The 13,903-nt window shown below is 36.7% G+C and overlaps 1 protein-coding gene across 2 annotated transcripts in view; it reads right to left on the bottom strand.

The window, feature by feature from the left end:
• Positions 1 to 3,271: 3,271 nt before the first annotated feature.
• The window catches only part of kiaa0825 (KIAA0825 ortholog), a 266,901-nt gene continuing 256,269 nt past the window's right edge, over positions 3,272 to 13,903 (bottom strand). Inside the window, exon 20 of one of the 2 annotated variants that reach the window (XM_008103050.3) lies at positions 3,272 to 4,495. In XM_008103050.3, the coding sequence (XP_008101257.1) occupies positions 4,372 to 4,495 (124 nt within the window). In that variant the 3' untranslated portion in view covers positions 3,272 to 4,371. The remainder of the gene's footprint in view (positions 4,496 to 13,903) is intronic. The other variant, XR_010003920.1, reaches the window with a different exon arrangement.

The raw sequence follows: 13,903 nt of genomic DNA, 5'->3' as shown, positions 1-13,903 counted from the left end.
TATTATCAAGAAGTAACAGCTGTTGAGATCTAGTTACACAGTTCTGTTCCCATGTTTTTCTTTCCCTTATTTCCCTCCACCCTTTTCTTTCTCTCCCTACTGTCTTGTTTTAATGGTATTAAGAAAAGGCAGTTAATTTAGAAAAATCAAGTACGTAGCTCAAACAAGGGCACAAAAGAATCTTTAACAGCATATTCTGGTTAATTTTGTATCACTTCAAAAGATGACATACTTAGTATTCTAAATACAAAGTTTTAAAAATAATTTATTCTCTCCCTTTATTGTCACTATTGATGATTTTAAAAACTGTTAAAAACCCATAAACTACCAGTAAGAAAAATCAGAAGCAGCTCCTAGTTTACCAAAGTAATTTTGCTTATATAGATATATGTGCGCACACTTCTTACCAGTAGCTAAACCATCAGCAAGTTGCAAAATAGAAAGCTATAATCTCCAGATTAGAGTGTTCCTGAAGTCTGATCATGTAAAACAAAGAACACCCTCAATTGCCTATTTGGTAGTTAAGAACATGCAGCATTTTGTAGGCAATGCTTGCACTTTCCAGAACCAATTTCTCTGCCATCATGTGTGTGTGGGATGGATTTTCATTGCACTAAATGAGTAGAAAGCATGCCAAAAAGGGCTGTTTCTTTGCCCATGCAGAACTGCAGACTGCCAATGCAACATAAAAGAACCATCTCAAATTCAAGAATGGGTTATTTATTTTCATTTGAAGTATTATTCTGCCAAGAATACAAGCAAAAGCTCAAAACATTAATTTTGTATTCACTACATAGACAAATAGATACAAAAGATTGCTTCCCATTTTGCATCTTTTGACATGAAGGGGCTTGTGTAAGTCATTGTGAGATAATGGATTTGAAGCATTTAAAGCTATTGTGATAAATATTATGAATTATTATGATTTTTACTACTGCAACTACTGCAGTCATTTAAACGGTAATGTGAGGAAACATATTGTATACAGCAACATTTCAAAAAGATACCAATACAGGCACCAAGGGACGCTCTACATGGACCCTTTATCCCAGACCCTGGGATGGTTTTGACAAGAAGCCCCATCCACTGTGGAGGCTGGGAGTCCTGACTGTCAAGTGGCACTGAACCCATACCGTCCCTCTCCCATTCTCGTCACAGCAGCCAGCGACTAGTGTTGGTCACTCTTGGCCTGAAGTAATGTTGGCTGGGGTGCCAGAGCAATGCAGGAGCGGGGAGAGGAGGGATCACGCCTCCTTTCCTCCCTTCCTCCTCTGATTGACCCAAACCTGGTCTCTGTAAGACCAACAGGACTAAAGTAGATCCCAATTATTTTAGAAAATCCAAGCATGTCTAAGTATATATTTGACTTCAACCAAATATAAGAACCAAGTAAAATTGTGTTATTTGGTTGAGCTATTGCACACAACGTTGGTTTGGCTGTTGTTTCTGATTCTTATGTGCTCATCTAATTTTTTCTTCAGTATTTAGCAATGTTGTTTTTATTTTTAATATGTTACTGATGTTTTTAACTTAAAAGCTAACTTAGCATATCACCTCAAATCAAAAGCATTTTGCTATTTTAAAAACTACTACTACTTTACCCCAAGTGATCATCAATGGAATACTCTACATGGGTTTTAAATTACTGCAATGTGAACTAGGACATGTCCAGGCATCTTAGACCAGATCCACTAACTTTGGTTTGAATTTTCCTTCCCCCATGTCTTTATGCTGAATTATAGCAATCTTACTCTGAAAGCAGTCTCAAGTGCTAGTGGTAAGTGTTGGATCTTTATCTAGGGAACTTTGCAAGTATCTATGTATAAATGACACAAAAACACAAAACTGGATCTATTACAGTCCAAACATAAGAACTTCCACTCCGGCAAACTTGATAAATAATATATATTCGGTGTCTTAAAATTATTACAATTGTGACAATAATGTACCACCAAATTAATGTAATATATAATGTACATACACCACTGTATAAGAGCCACAATCTTGCTCTGCCTGTGCTCCATTATGTTTTCTTTAAATTTCTACATGACATAATGTGTATTTTTTTCCTCCCCTCTCCAGAAGAAATTAGCCTTTTCTCTGAAATCCCTTCTGGGATCTTTTGTTTAGGAATAGCATTTCATCTAACACTGACATTTTCAGAAGTTCTGCAAAAGGAGCCTTTAGCTATTCATCTCTGGCAGGTTTGGTAAACACCTGTGATGTTGGGTTAGAGGGAGTCTGCCAACTGAGAAGAAAATAGAACGTTTCCAAAGCGGAAACTAATTGAAAGGAGCGGGTATCATGCTTGGCTTTGGACTGCTGAGAGGGAGGAGCAATGAATTAAAAAAAACTTCCACCTGCAATCTGAAGTAGTTCTGGAATCAATAGCTTTGATGCCCATGGAGCCTACAAAATGGCTTTGGGTGGAATGAGAGATCACAGAGCATTTGCAGGGACAGCAGTTATTAAAGTCAAGTATATGTATTTTGTTATCACCTTTGACTCCCGCTCCCTGGTTCCTCAGCCATATTTAAAAAGTTATGAAAGAACAGCTATTTCTATTATTTGCACCACAATGACTTCCAGTGGCATCAACCATTGAAATAAATTATGGACAAAGATGTAACGGAATACAAGTCTCATTTTTTTTCAAGAAGAAGTGATACAAGGGAAACGGAAGTAAATGTCAATGATGGGATGGATTAGGTTGCATTAGTTATACAAGAGGGGCAAACAGTTTGCTTTTAATAAATGAGGCATACTTAGAAAAATACAATACTTACTAATATATTTGTCTACATTTCTTCATCATGTTTTCTGATGAAGTTTCTTTTTCGATTTTTCTGATGTTTGTTCCCCACAAAAAGTATTTGGGGGCTGCAGTTCTTTGCTTATGGTTTTTTTTTCGTGTCAGGAATGACATGAGAAACTGCAAGTCGCTTCTGGTGTGAGATAATTGGCTGTCTGCAAGGACGTTGCCCAGGGGACACCCAGATGTTTGATGTTTTTACCATCGTATGGGAAACTTCTCTCATGTCCCCACATGAGGAGTTGGAGCTGATAGACAGGAACTCACCCCACTCTCCGCAGATTCGAGCCACCGACCTGTCGGTCAGCAGTTCCGTCAGAACAAGGCTTTAACTAATTGCACCATCGGTGATCTGGTGTGGTCTAGTGTGATAGCCAACCTCCTGAGAGATTCCCAGCACCTAAGATTCTTGTAATAAATACTGTACCACAAAGATCGCACCTCAGAAAACACTGTAAATATTTGTACTAATGCAGTTTATTGAGGGGTCATGACAAAAAAGAGAGAACTACAGAGGAGAAAATGATATTCTTTTGACTGTTTTTATACACAGATTTGAGTAAAAATGAACTTTTTCCAGTTATATGAATCCATGCATACCCAAGAAGCTGAAATAAGACCAAAAGGTGCATTTTAATGTTATTCTTTGGCTACTTCTCTCTCCAGACATACACTCTGTATATCTACAGAATATGAATGTAAACATACGGGAATAAAAATACGTACAGGTCACTAGTTTTGCTTCTTAAGATGCAGGAATTTTATAAACCCCTACTGCTACTAAATGTAGATCAGTGTGTCAGGATTTCTATAGAAGAAGCTAGAAAAATTGCATTCAACCAAGAAAAATGAAACAAATGAAACCCCCACCTTTCTGGATTGTTCTGGAGATCCAGGTGTAAGTGTTACAGAAAAGCAGCTTTCATTTCCTTAGGGCAAGTCCTAAAAATAAACTTGGAAGGATAAGCTTTGATTGCTAAATGTTTGCTTTCTGAAACAGCAATAGACAACAGTATAATGTTCTATGTGTCAATTCAAGGATAAGATCAATAACTTTTACTTCCATAAATGTATGTGCCACATTCTTTACAACAACAAAACAGGGATTAAATTTGAGAGGCATTGTTAATATGGCTTTGAATGATTGTGCATCCATTTGATTGAAGTGGGAAATAGTACTTCCGGGTATAATACCATGTCTGTGCAAAGACATTTGGCATTTTTATTAGATTTGTGTGTAGAAATTGATATATGAAAAGTTCTTAGGGTCTTTCAAGGTAATTATGCATTTACTGGTATACTAACAGTTGTATTTTAACATTTACTTCACTGCAATGTAAAGAATATTAAGAATTACTAAAATGGATTACAAGGAAAAGTAACTGTACAAAGTAAGTTAAGATACAAAATACAGTGCCCAGCCCCACTTTAGAAAATTACACAACTAAAGCAATGTTTCAAATAACAAGGGGCTTCTTTAGAACACCATCAGTTCTCAAGGTAGTACAGGTCACTTTTCTTTTTTGATTTTTGGAATGTTTCATGAATAACAGTTCTTGTCAAGTTCCCTGTTCTGCTTTATCTTCTGAGGCAAGAGAAGCCGGCGTGAGATAAAGTGTTTTTAAGTGTTCCAGCATCATTTTTTCCTCCTCTTTGAGATCTTCTCTCTCTTTCATCTCCCACCTGAAATTGAAAAAAATGCACTTCTTATATTTCTAGGAAATATAGCTGACATGTTTAGACTATTTGTTAAATAAACAACAGATGTTTGTTATATGATTTTGGTGTATTTAGTGGAAGCAATATATTGTTTTTAACTACATACATACCTGTATCTAATTTCTTTGTACATTAAGTATATCAAATTTATTATTAGCATTTCAGGGCATGGGACAAAATGTTCTGAATGATTCATATGTGAAGCTGAAATCACTATTGTGTATAGATTTATAAATTGTTTATACATGCTTCCAATACAGTTTAGCCTTTCAATTGTGTGATATCAGCTATATCGGTAAAGTTGCTCTAGCACAGTGGTTCCCAAACGTATTTGGCCTACCGCCCCCTTTCCAGAAAAAATATTATTCAGCGCCCCCTGAAATTTTTTTTAAACTTTAATAGTAATTAAACAGAAAGATATATGTATTAATGCTTATGGCAAATGCACCTGTGGCCATCACCGCCCCCCTGGATCACTACAAAGTGGCGGCAGCGGCCACTTTGGGAATCACTGCTTTAGCACCATTATACTATTCTGTCTCCCAGATGTCATGTCCTGGGTGTTTATTGCAGCATTTTGAACATAATACTTCACACTAATCTCAGCACATACAATGAAATCTGATGAATTTTTGTAGCATCACTGTAAGGACAAAACTGATTTTACAAGCAATTGCACATGTGAAATCTAGACAGATAATTTTGTTAGAACACAGCAGGAACAGTTTTGAAGCCAAGAGAGGGTGTGCCTTTCTACCATGTGCCATTTTTCTGTTGCACATCTGCCACAAACTGCTCCTTGTCAAATCCCTGGTGTGAATAGAGAAGTAGTGCAATGAAATGCAGCAAATAAAGAAAGAGTTACATCCCAAAGAAGCATATATCACTGTTTTCCCCTTGTAATGTTCTCCCCCTAAAGCAGCTTTTCTCTAACAGAATTGGGCATCCAAGTTTTGTATTGTATGTCTTTGAAAGCTGGAAAAGTTCCATTTAGAGACTACAGATCCCCAAATTCCCCAATCTGGAAAGTTCTGGGGTGGAAGTCCTTTCCAAATAACTTTCCCACACGCTAGATTTCTTTCTTGTCTTTCTGACAAGTTTAATGTAATTTGTATGTTTAATGTTAATTGTATATAAAGCATGTAAGAATATTTTCTAAGTGTTTTTTTAAATATTAAAGAGTTCTTATCTGTAGGCTTATGGTCAGAGAGGAACCCATTATGAGCTCAGAGAAAGAAAGACATAAAATGAAATTGACCAGTGATATTTACTTCCGTATTTGAGAAAATATCCTTATTTTTGTACTGTATGGCATGTGGTAAAGAAACAAAAGTTGATGTAGCAGCATATAACTCATTTAGTTCACACTCTATATTGAAACAAGTTCCGTGGAGATTATATTATACAGGATTATGTTAAACCATTTCAGTACTAGTCTAGAATCAGATAATTTTATGGAGCTGGAAGGGATGACAAGGACCATCTAGTCCAACTCCCTGTCAAGCAGGAATACATAACTAAATCCATCCTAAAAGAAGTCAACTCAACCTGTGTTTAAAGACCTCCAGAGAAGGAGTGTCTGCCCCTACCCCCAAGGCAGTCCATTCAACTGTCAGACAGCTCTTCTGGTAAAGAGGTTCTTCCTTTTGGAAAACCAGTCTCCATACTGTTCAGTACTTGCACCCAACCCTGTGTATATGTAGCCTCTTATAGCAAACCAATCTCATTAGATCTCTTATCTAAGAGAACATATTGTAGGTAGGAAAAACAACAAAACATTTCCTCTGCCACTGCTCCCACCAGTACCATCCTACAACACTGTAGTCATTCTATAATACCATACGACAGGAAATATTTAGACTGTACGTATATATCACTTATATATTTTTCTTGTTTTCACTAATACTATGATCATATTATTAAATATATTGCTGTTAAGATTGCTATTGTACAAGATGGAATTCCTAACAATTGAAAGGCAGGCCATATAGTACAAATGCAAAGCCTTGCTAATTTTGTTTCTGCATACAAGAACAAATAATGTTAGAAATATTCCTTGCTGTATGAAAGTACAAGGGTTGTTTTGCATTTTTCAAATATTTATATTTTGGAAGTTTGTGAAGGAAAATTTATTTTGGGGAAAATATGTACGTTCTCAATCATACCCTCTCGGCATCTCCATATAAATCTTGACAAGAAAACTTTAGGACAGGGTTATAGTTCATCAGTCAATACTAAGGCATACTCGTCCTAACAAGTTGGCTGTTAGCAGAACTGGATTAGAGTCTTTTCACTGTCCTTTACTAAATTATTTGTTCCCATGATCAAATTATTTCCCTGCTCCCAAGGCCAGTTTTACCATTGTGAACAAATAAATGAAATACTGCAGGCCTATCAAGTGTAACTTGGTTTCTTAGAAATGGTTACAGTATTATTTTTAAAGTAACCGCAAAGCAAAGCAAACAGCAGGAGCCAAGGAAACAAATGATCATTACTGTTCCGAAATGGATTTTAAAAGCCTTATGCCTCTCTTCCCAAATGGAAGACAAAATTCAACATTTACAGTACTAGAGTTGTCCACAGCGGAATATGCTTTTATTAGCATATCCAAAGTGAACAGCCATTAATTTGGCAGTAGCAGCTGGCAAAAATTTGCTGATCTATAAGTTCAAGTAATATGAATGAGTTCATTTTAAAATCCTGGCTCAATCAGTTTAATGGCCAACTTTCAGTCTGTCTTGCTTCAAATTAACAGCAACGATGTGGCATTCAGGAAAGTCCTTTAAACCTGTAGCTGGCACATCCTTCACCTAGGAACAAATTCAAATTTTCAAAGTCTAAATTAATTCTGTTGTCCAAATTGTCTTGGTCCAAATCACGGTGTCATTATTGAGCATTTTGTCTATGACTAACTTAGTCATCATGTTGCGCAAGTGTTTTGAAAATTTAACAAGAACAAGTTTATTTCCATCACAACTGCTATAGCTAATTTTAGGCCTAGTTCTATGGGCATAATTAAGATACAGTCAAGCATTTTAAAATCCCATTAATCTCAATAAGAGAAATTAAAACATGTGTCTAACTCAGCCATTATTATTAATGGAATTTTAATTAGCTGAGTCTTGGCAGGACTGTGATCTATATGGTAGGGATTCAATAGGATGCCTGTATTGACAGAACTGCTCCCATCAGCAGGACTGGTGCAGCCCCATTTCCCCGGAGCTTCTGTGCTCCCCTCACTACCTCTGGGAGGCTAGGAAACCACCTGAAGTTGGTTTTGCACCCCAAAAGAAGAATCACTACTGTGATGTTGAGTTGAATGTATATATAGCACTGAATCCTTCAAGATCCAGGTTTAAGACCAAGCTTCTTCAATGGGAATAGAGGCTAAGGTGGCAATCACTGAGAGTTGTACAACTTGATGCATTGGTCTATGCCCCAGTGTCAAATCACTATTCATCAGCTGCTAGGAACGAAGGAAACAACTTAGCCAAAACAGTGGTTAGTGAGAACTATGCAAGTAAAAGTTGTAAGTAGAGGCAGGTATTCAATGCAGGTCACCCATACGTGGTACTATTTTATTCATTTAAAAACTTCGTAATTGCATGTAGGACTCCATTAGTGCTGCGGGAATAACAACTGATTTTTCATTTTGTGTTTTAGTCTTTTCTCTTTAATTGCTTCTTCTGTAATCTTATATTCTTAAATTTGCTGGGAATTCTCTCATTATGTTGTGGCACTGAATCAAGCTTCTGACAATACTGTACTTAGACTAGCATATGCAGTAATTTTTCAGGTAATTTCTTCACACAAAAGATCCAGCCTCCATTTCTTGTCAGTTTTGCTAGTCTGTAATTTACTTTTGGTGTGCAAATGAACAATTTAGTCTCATCTGCAACAAAAACAATGAGTTTCCTCTTCCTTCCTATTACAATATTATCCAATAGTAGACATACCTTGCATATTTCAACGTATTTCAGAGATAAAGCAAATGTGGAGGAAGGTGAATGGAGAAAACAAAATGAAATATGCCTCCATGGTTAAAAAAAAACTCCATGAAAACATGCAGGAAAGGTAAATTATAAAGTAAGCATTTATCTAATAATTTAAAACACTATAATTACAGAGACTGTGCATTAAAAGGCTTGAAAACTATTACAATAAAGAATTTTAATAAATATATATTCAAATGAATTTCCCATAAACTGTCAATTAATGCTTCTAGCAAACCCTCACAAATGCCTTTTAAAAAAGCCTACTCACTGACCAAACTTTTCCTCTATTATACTTACACTTTAAGGTGCTTTATAAAAAGTTATAAGCCTTCTGCTCTCACTTCTGAATGTTCTCATCCTGCAAAAAGCTAACACATCTGCTTCTGATGCCAAATTGTTCCTCCTCACAACATGCTACATGCACATATAGTGTTTCATACCTATCTGGAAATTCAGTTATTATATGAATATTTCCTGCTTACTTAGGATCTTTTGATACTACATAATTATTGTACTATGATTCCATGGTAACCGTCATGGGTGCTTACTACAAAATATTAGGGTTGGCAGTTGAATGAAGCATTGGAGTTTGCTAAGTAAAAAAAACCCTTCCATAAACTGCAAGTCTTAGGATTCCATAGTTGAAACCATGGCAGTTGACATGGACCCATAATGAACTGTGTAGTATGTCAAAACCCTTTGCTACAGTCATTGCTATCAGTACTTTAATAGTATAGTATGACCTCTCCATACCAGCAGTCTGTAGTTTCACCTACTAGCAAAATATGCCCTCTCTAGAAATTTTCTAGGTCTTCCAAAGGATTCTATGGTACGCTTCCTCCAGAAGTTACCACAGATACATCTTAAATCAGCCTCATCACTCTCGAACATGGATCCACTTTAAATCCGGTTTCTGCTTCCTGCAGAATTTTGGGCTTTGTAGTTAAGGGAGGTTCAGAACCTGTCTGGCTGAGCAATTTAAAGGCCCTCCCTAAACTACAAGCCCCAGAATTCTGCAGGAGGCAGAAACTGGATTTAAAGTGGATCCATGCTCCAGTGCAGTGCTTCCCAACCTGTGGGTCCCCAGATGTTTTGGCCTACAAATCCCAGTAATCCCAGCCAGTTTACCAGCTGTTAGGATTTCTGGGAGTTGAAGATCAAAACATCTGGGGACCCATAGGTTGAGAACCACTGCTCTAGTGTGATGATGTCCTAAGAGTTTCCTGGGTCCTCCCACACAAATCTATAGTACCCTATGGCAGAAGTTGTTTCAATAGAATTCAATTTTCAATTCAATTCAATTATCCACAGTTTTGTGTTTGCACAGTAAGTTCAGGAACATATTCCACCATCCTGCACATTGTCTTTCTGTCTATGCAGTCTAACATTGGAGTGTAACATCAAGATACAGAGCATTAGCACGTGCTAAGCTCTATCCACCTGGCTTAAAGTTTGGAACTACTGTTCCCAGTTACAAACATTGCTGAGTCTTGTTTGCCATGTAAAACATTTCTTCTAGGCACAATGTCCTTTTAAAACACAGTGCATATATGCCCAATTATTCTGTTGTACAATACCTGATCATAGCACCAGCAGTAGTTGGGAGCCCTGATGCATGAATCGTACATGAACAGGAAGAGCGAGAATGAGACAGGGTTTCAGTACAATTAACTTAGTTCATTGAGTATTAGTTGAAATCTAATCTGATGGATCTGGATGAAGAAAGCTGATTCAAGTATAATTTAGAAAGAAAAAATAAATATCAAATTTAATAATAAATAACCAAAATAACCAAATAAATATAAGACACCACAAGTTTCTCCTTCTTTAGGCAAGATCTCAAGCTGCGTATAATATTTTTGACTACATTTTCTAAATCCCCCTAGACTGCATGAATATATTGTTGAACTTGGTATGCGCACATTTCCTATGTTCCCTATGTTTAATTTTTAATCTTTACTTTTTACTTTGTCAATTATTTTCTGGATTGTATGGATACACATTCATAGTGTGTAGGCAAACACCATATCTTTTTTATTTATATGTTCAAATATAGAATGACAAATTATATTCCAAAAAGGTTGAAGCACAGTAACTTGAATTACATTTGCTGCAGTTTTACTGTGACAGACTTCATAATTTTTTCTATACATAGTAATAGTTAAACCTTCTTGAACCCTCCTTGTGATTAATTAGAAAGCTTGTCTTACATATTTTTCTCTCAGGTGTAGTAACCTTGTAAGACCTTACCATTAAGAACTGATAAATAAATGCTTAGTTAAGCACAAATAGTGTGATAGGCAGTGAAAAAGAGTGATGATCTTGTTTTTTAAGGCAAAATCAGTACTGTCATTTTACCTCAGAGGACCAAATAATACTGAAAACATAAAATAGCATACTGAAATACCAAACAGAATAAATTTATTTTTAATTCAGTATAGCTAAAACATCTGTGGAAATGTAGCATGGAAACATTTTGCTAAGGTACATTTTAATATGTATATTTGCCTAGACTTTACAAATTATTTCTCATTAAAAGCTTCAATTCTTTAGTATCAAGTATTATATAAAGCGACAACATACTTAAAGGAGGGCAGAAGATGTCTAATTTTTATGAAAGTGAAAATGAAATAACAAAATTAACACCTTCTCTTGATGTTTTCTCCTTCCTTCCAAACATACATGTTTGAATTTCACAGTAAAAAACTTGGACTTTCAGGGTGAATTTTTAACTATAAAATGTCTAGAAACTATTGCAAAGCTATATCTCATCTTTACAATTATAGGTTACAATCCAGAAAAACCATTTGCCTAAAAAGTTGGAATGGAATGGGAGAGAAGAGATATGCAGGAATGACTGAAACGGAGGTTGGCTATGAATAAGGTTTACAGGAGGTAATGCTTGGCATGCCTACATAGTTTGGGCAGAAAGGCAGGAGGAGAGACATAAGCACTAGACAAACAGGGATGAAGAAACAGAGTAACTCCTGGGCATCCTGACAATGTCCAACATGGGGGAAAGTGGATGGTATATACTTTTGGCATCCTTTCTCATCACAGTGGTGGTCAAGAGCTCCAGAGAGCTCCTTGCTGATGCCTTTGCTGATATCAACCCCCTCCCTTCCACTCTCCTCTCTCCAAGTCACGCAAGTGCATTTGTTGACATCAGCAAAAGCACTCAGTGACAGCCAGGAACTCTCCAGAGCTCTGTAGACACTGCTACAGTGATAAAGCACCCAAAAGGTAAGAGTTACTCTCCAGCTGGATCAAATGGAGTTCGGCCCAATTGGACAGGCAGGACTGCTCCCACCGCTACCATTGTTCAAGCACAAACAGGTATGAATACCTTAGAATAATCTAGGCCTGGTCTGAAATAGCAATGCTTCGAACTGTTTCCAGATTTAGGTATCCATATAGATAAGCCTAAAAAGAAGTAGAGCAATACGGAAGGACCGAGATTACCAGAAGAAACGGATTGGACACTACTAACGACCTATATAGAACAAGAAGAACTTTTTACAAAACCATAATGTCGGAGTGGACTTATAGTGACAACAAATATGAAATTTTTCATTACCCAAAAGAAAAGACGGGAAGTACTTTTTTTTTTCTTTCCTCTCCCATTCTCACGACCCCCTCCCTTTTCACTATCTTTACTCACTATTGTTCTCACTCTTTTATGTTGATAAAAATTTTTAATAAAAATGATTTAAAAAAAAATACGGAAGGACCGAGAGACACTGCAGTTTACAATCACAAAGAATCCACAGGTTGTGAAGCAATTCAAAAAAGAAAGGGAAAAAAGAAGCAACATGCATATGTCTGCCAAAATGTTCATCACCCTGTAAGGTAACATTTTTATACATATTGTCACTAAATGTCCTCAAACTTCTGTATTATATACAGTAGTGTTCTGTTTTCTTGATAAAGTCCAATCATCAAGATTATTAGGGGTACATCTTCCTCTTACTAAAAAGTCCTGCTCAGGGAAGGGTGCCAATACTACACACTAGCTTAAATTAGCTAGTATAGTTCTTGTATCAGAATTATGAACAGATGTAATCTTCCCTTTGGGTGCCTGCTTTTCAGTTCACAGTTCCTCTCATCCTCATTTCTCTAGCCATTTTCCCCTTTGATTTCCTGTCCCCTTAGCATCTCTATCTCCTGGGACCACATTTTGCTTTCTAGTTTTTCTACCTTGCAATATTCCACTTCTTCTGCCTTCCCTTACAGACCTGTAATTCCACAGTCAACAGAGAAGAATTACTGCAAACGCTTAGTTGCTGATCATCAAATATTTGTGAACATTCCATCTCAATCCAGCTCCAAACTAGCCATAATTGTGCTGTTTCTCAGAGTCAGCTTTCTGTTCCTTGTAAAGTAAGAATGGAGGCATATTGAAAGTACAAAATGGGTAGGTGAAAAGATGAGCTGAGTTTATTATTATTATTCTACCCAAAGCACTTCTGCCATGTCCAGTATTTGTCTAGGAAAGGAGACCATGGATTGGGAATTTATTTTAAGTCTTTCTCAGTACCAAGGTCTACAAGGAATCAAATTAATCTGCACTAGCTCATACCTCCCTAAAGGCATCTTCATATCTTCTGATCAATATAGAATCCCTCAGAACATTACTATCCCTGTTAAAGAAGTTAGCTTTTTGGGCTCCAGTTTCTAAAAATTGTACCCTTGCCAGTCTCAGTGTTTATTCTCAATGGGAGATGTTAGTATTCTCCACCTCACACTAACATATTTTTGATATAATCACTGTAGCATCAAGAACAACTACCCAAATGAGTTTTGTTGATATTCCTATTCCCCAGGAATTCTGGCGAACACAACAAGTATCTATTTGCCTACTATTCCAGCTCATTAAAAGAAGTGTGAATATGTGTTTGAGTATGTGTTCCCAACACTGTACTTTGCATTTAGCAGAGTAATGAGTAACACATAAAGTTCTGGGAGTGATGGACACTTGAAACAGTACCTTTTACATCAGTGTCTTTTCAGTAGAAAGGACTGTGATCATTCAATATCTATGCTTGTGATAAGGAGAGGAGTTTAGTGAGTGAAACTGCTGGAAATGAAAGTGAAAAGAAACCACATGTACCGTTACATCTTTAATGTACCTCTCTCCATCAGGAGTAGGATTTGGGCAGCAACAGAGATGTTGCTGAACTATAGCTTTCAGCTTTTCTCATCATTGGTTATTTTGGCTACGGCTGCTGGAAGTTGCAATTCAACAGGATTTGAGGGCTGTATGACTCCCACCTAGACTCCAGATCATAGACAATATTTTAAAAATTATGAAATTTACTTCTCTTCTCAAAGCTTGTTATGACCATTCTAGTAATCAACTACAGTGGCCCCCAGATAC

Source organism: Anolis carolinensis, chromosome 2 (genome assembly GCF_035594765.1).
Source record: "Anolis carolinensis isolate JA03-04 chromosome 2, rAnoCar3.1.pri, whole genome shotgun sequence".
In the NCBI taxonomy this organism is placed as follows: Eukaryota; Metazoa; Chordata; class Lepidosauria; order Squamata; family Dactyloidae; genus Anolis; species Anolis carolinensis.
This window is presented reverse-complemented; position numbering and strand designations above follow the sequence as displayed.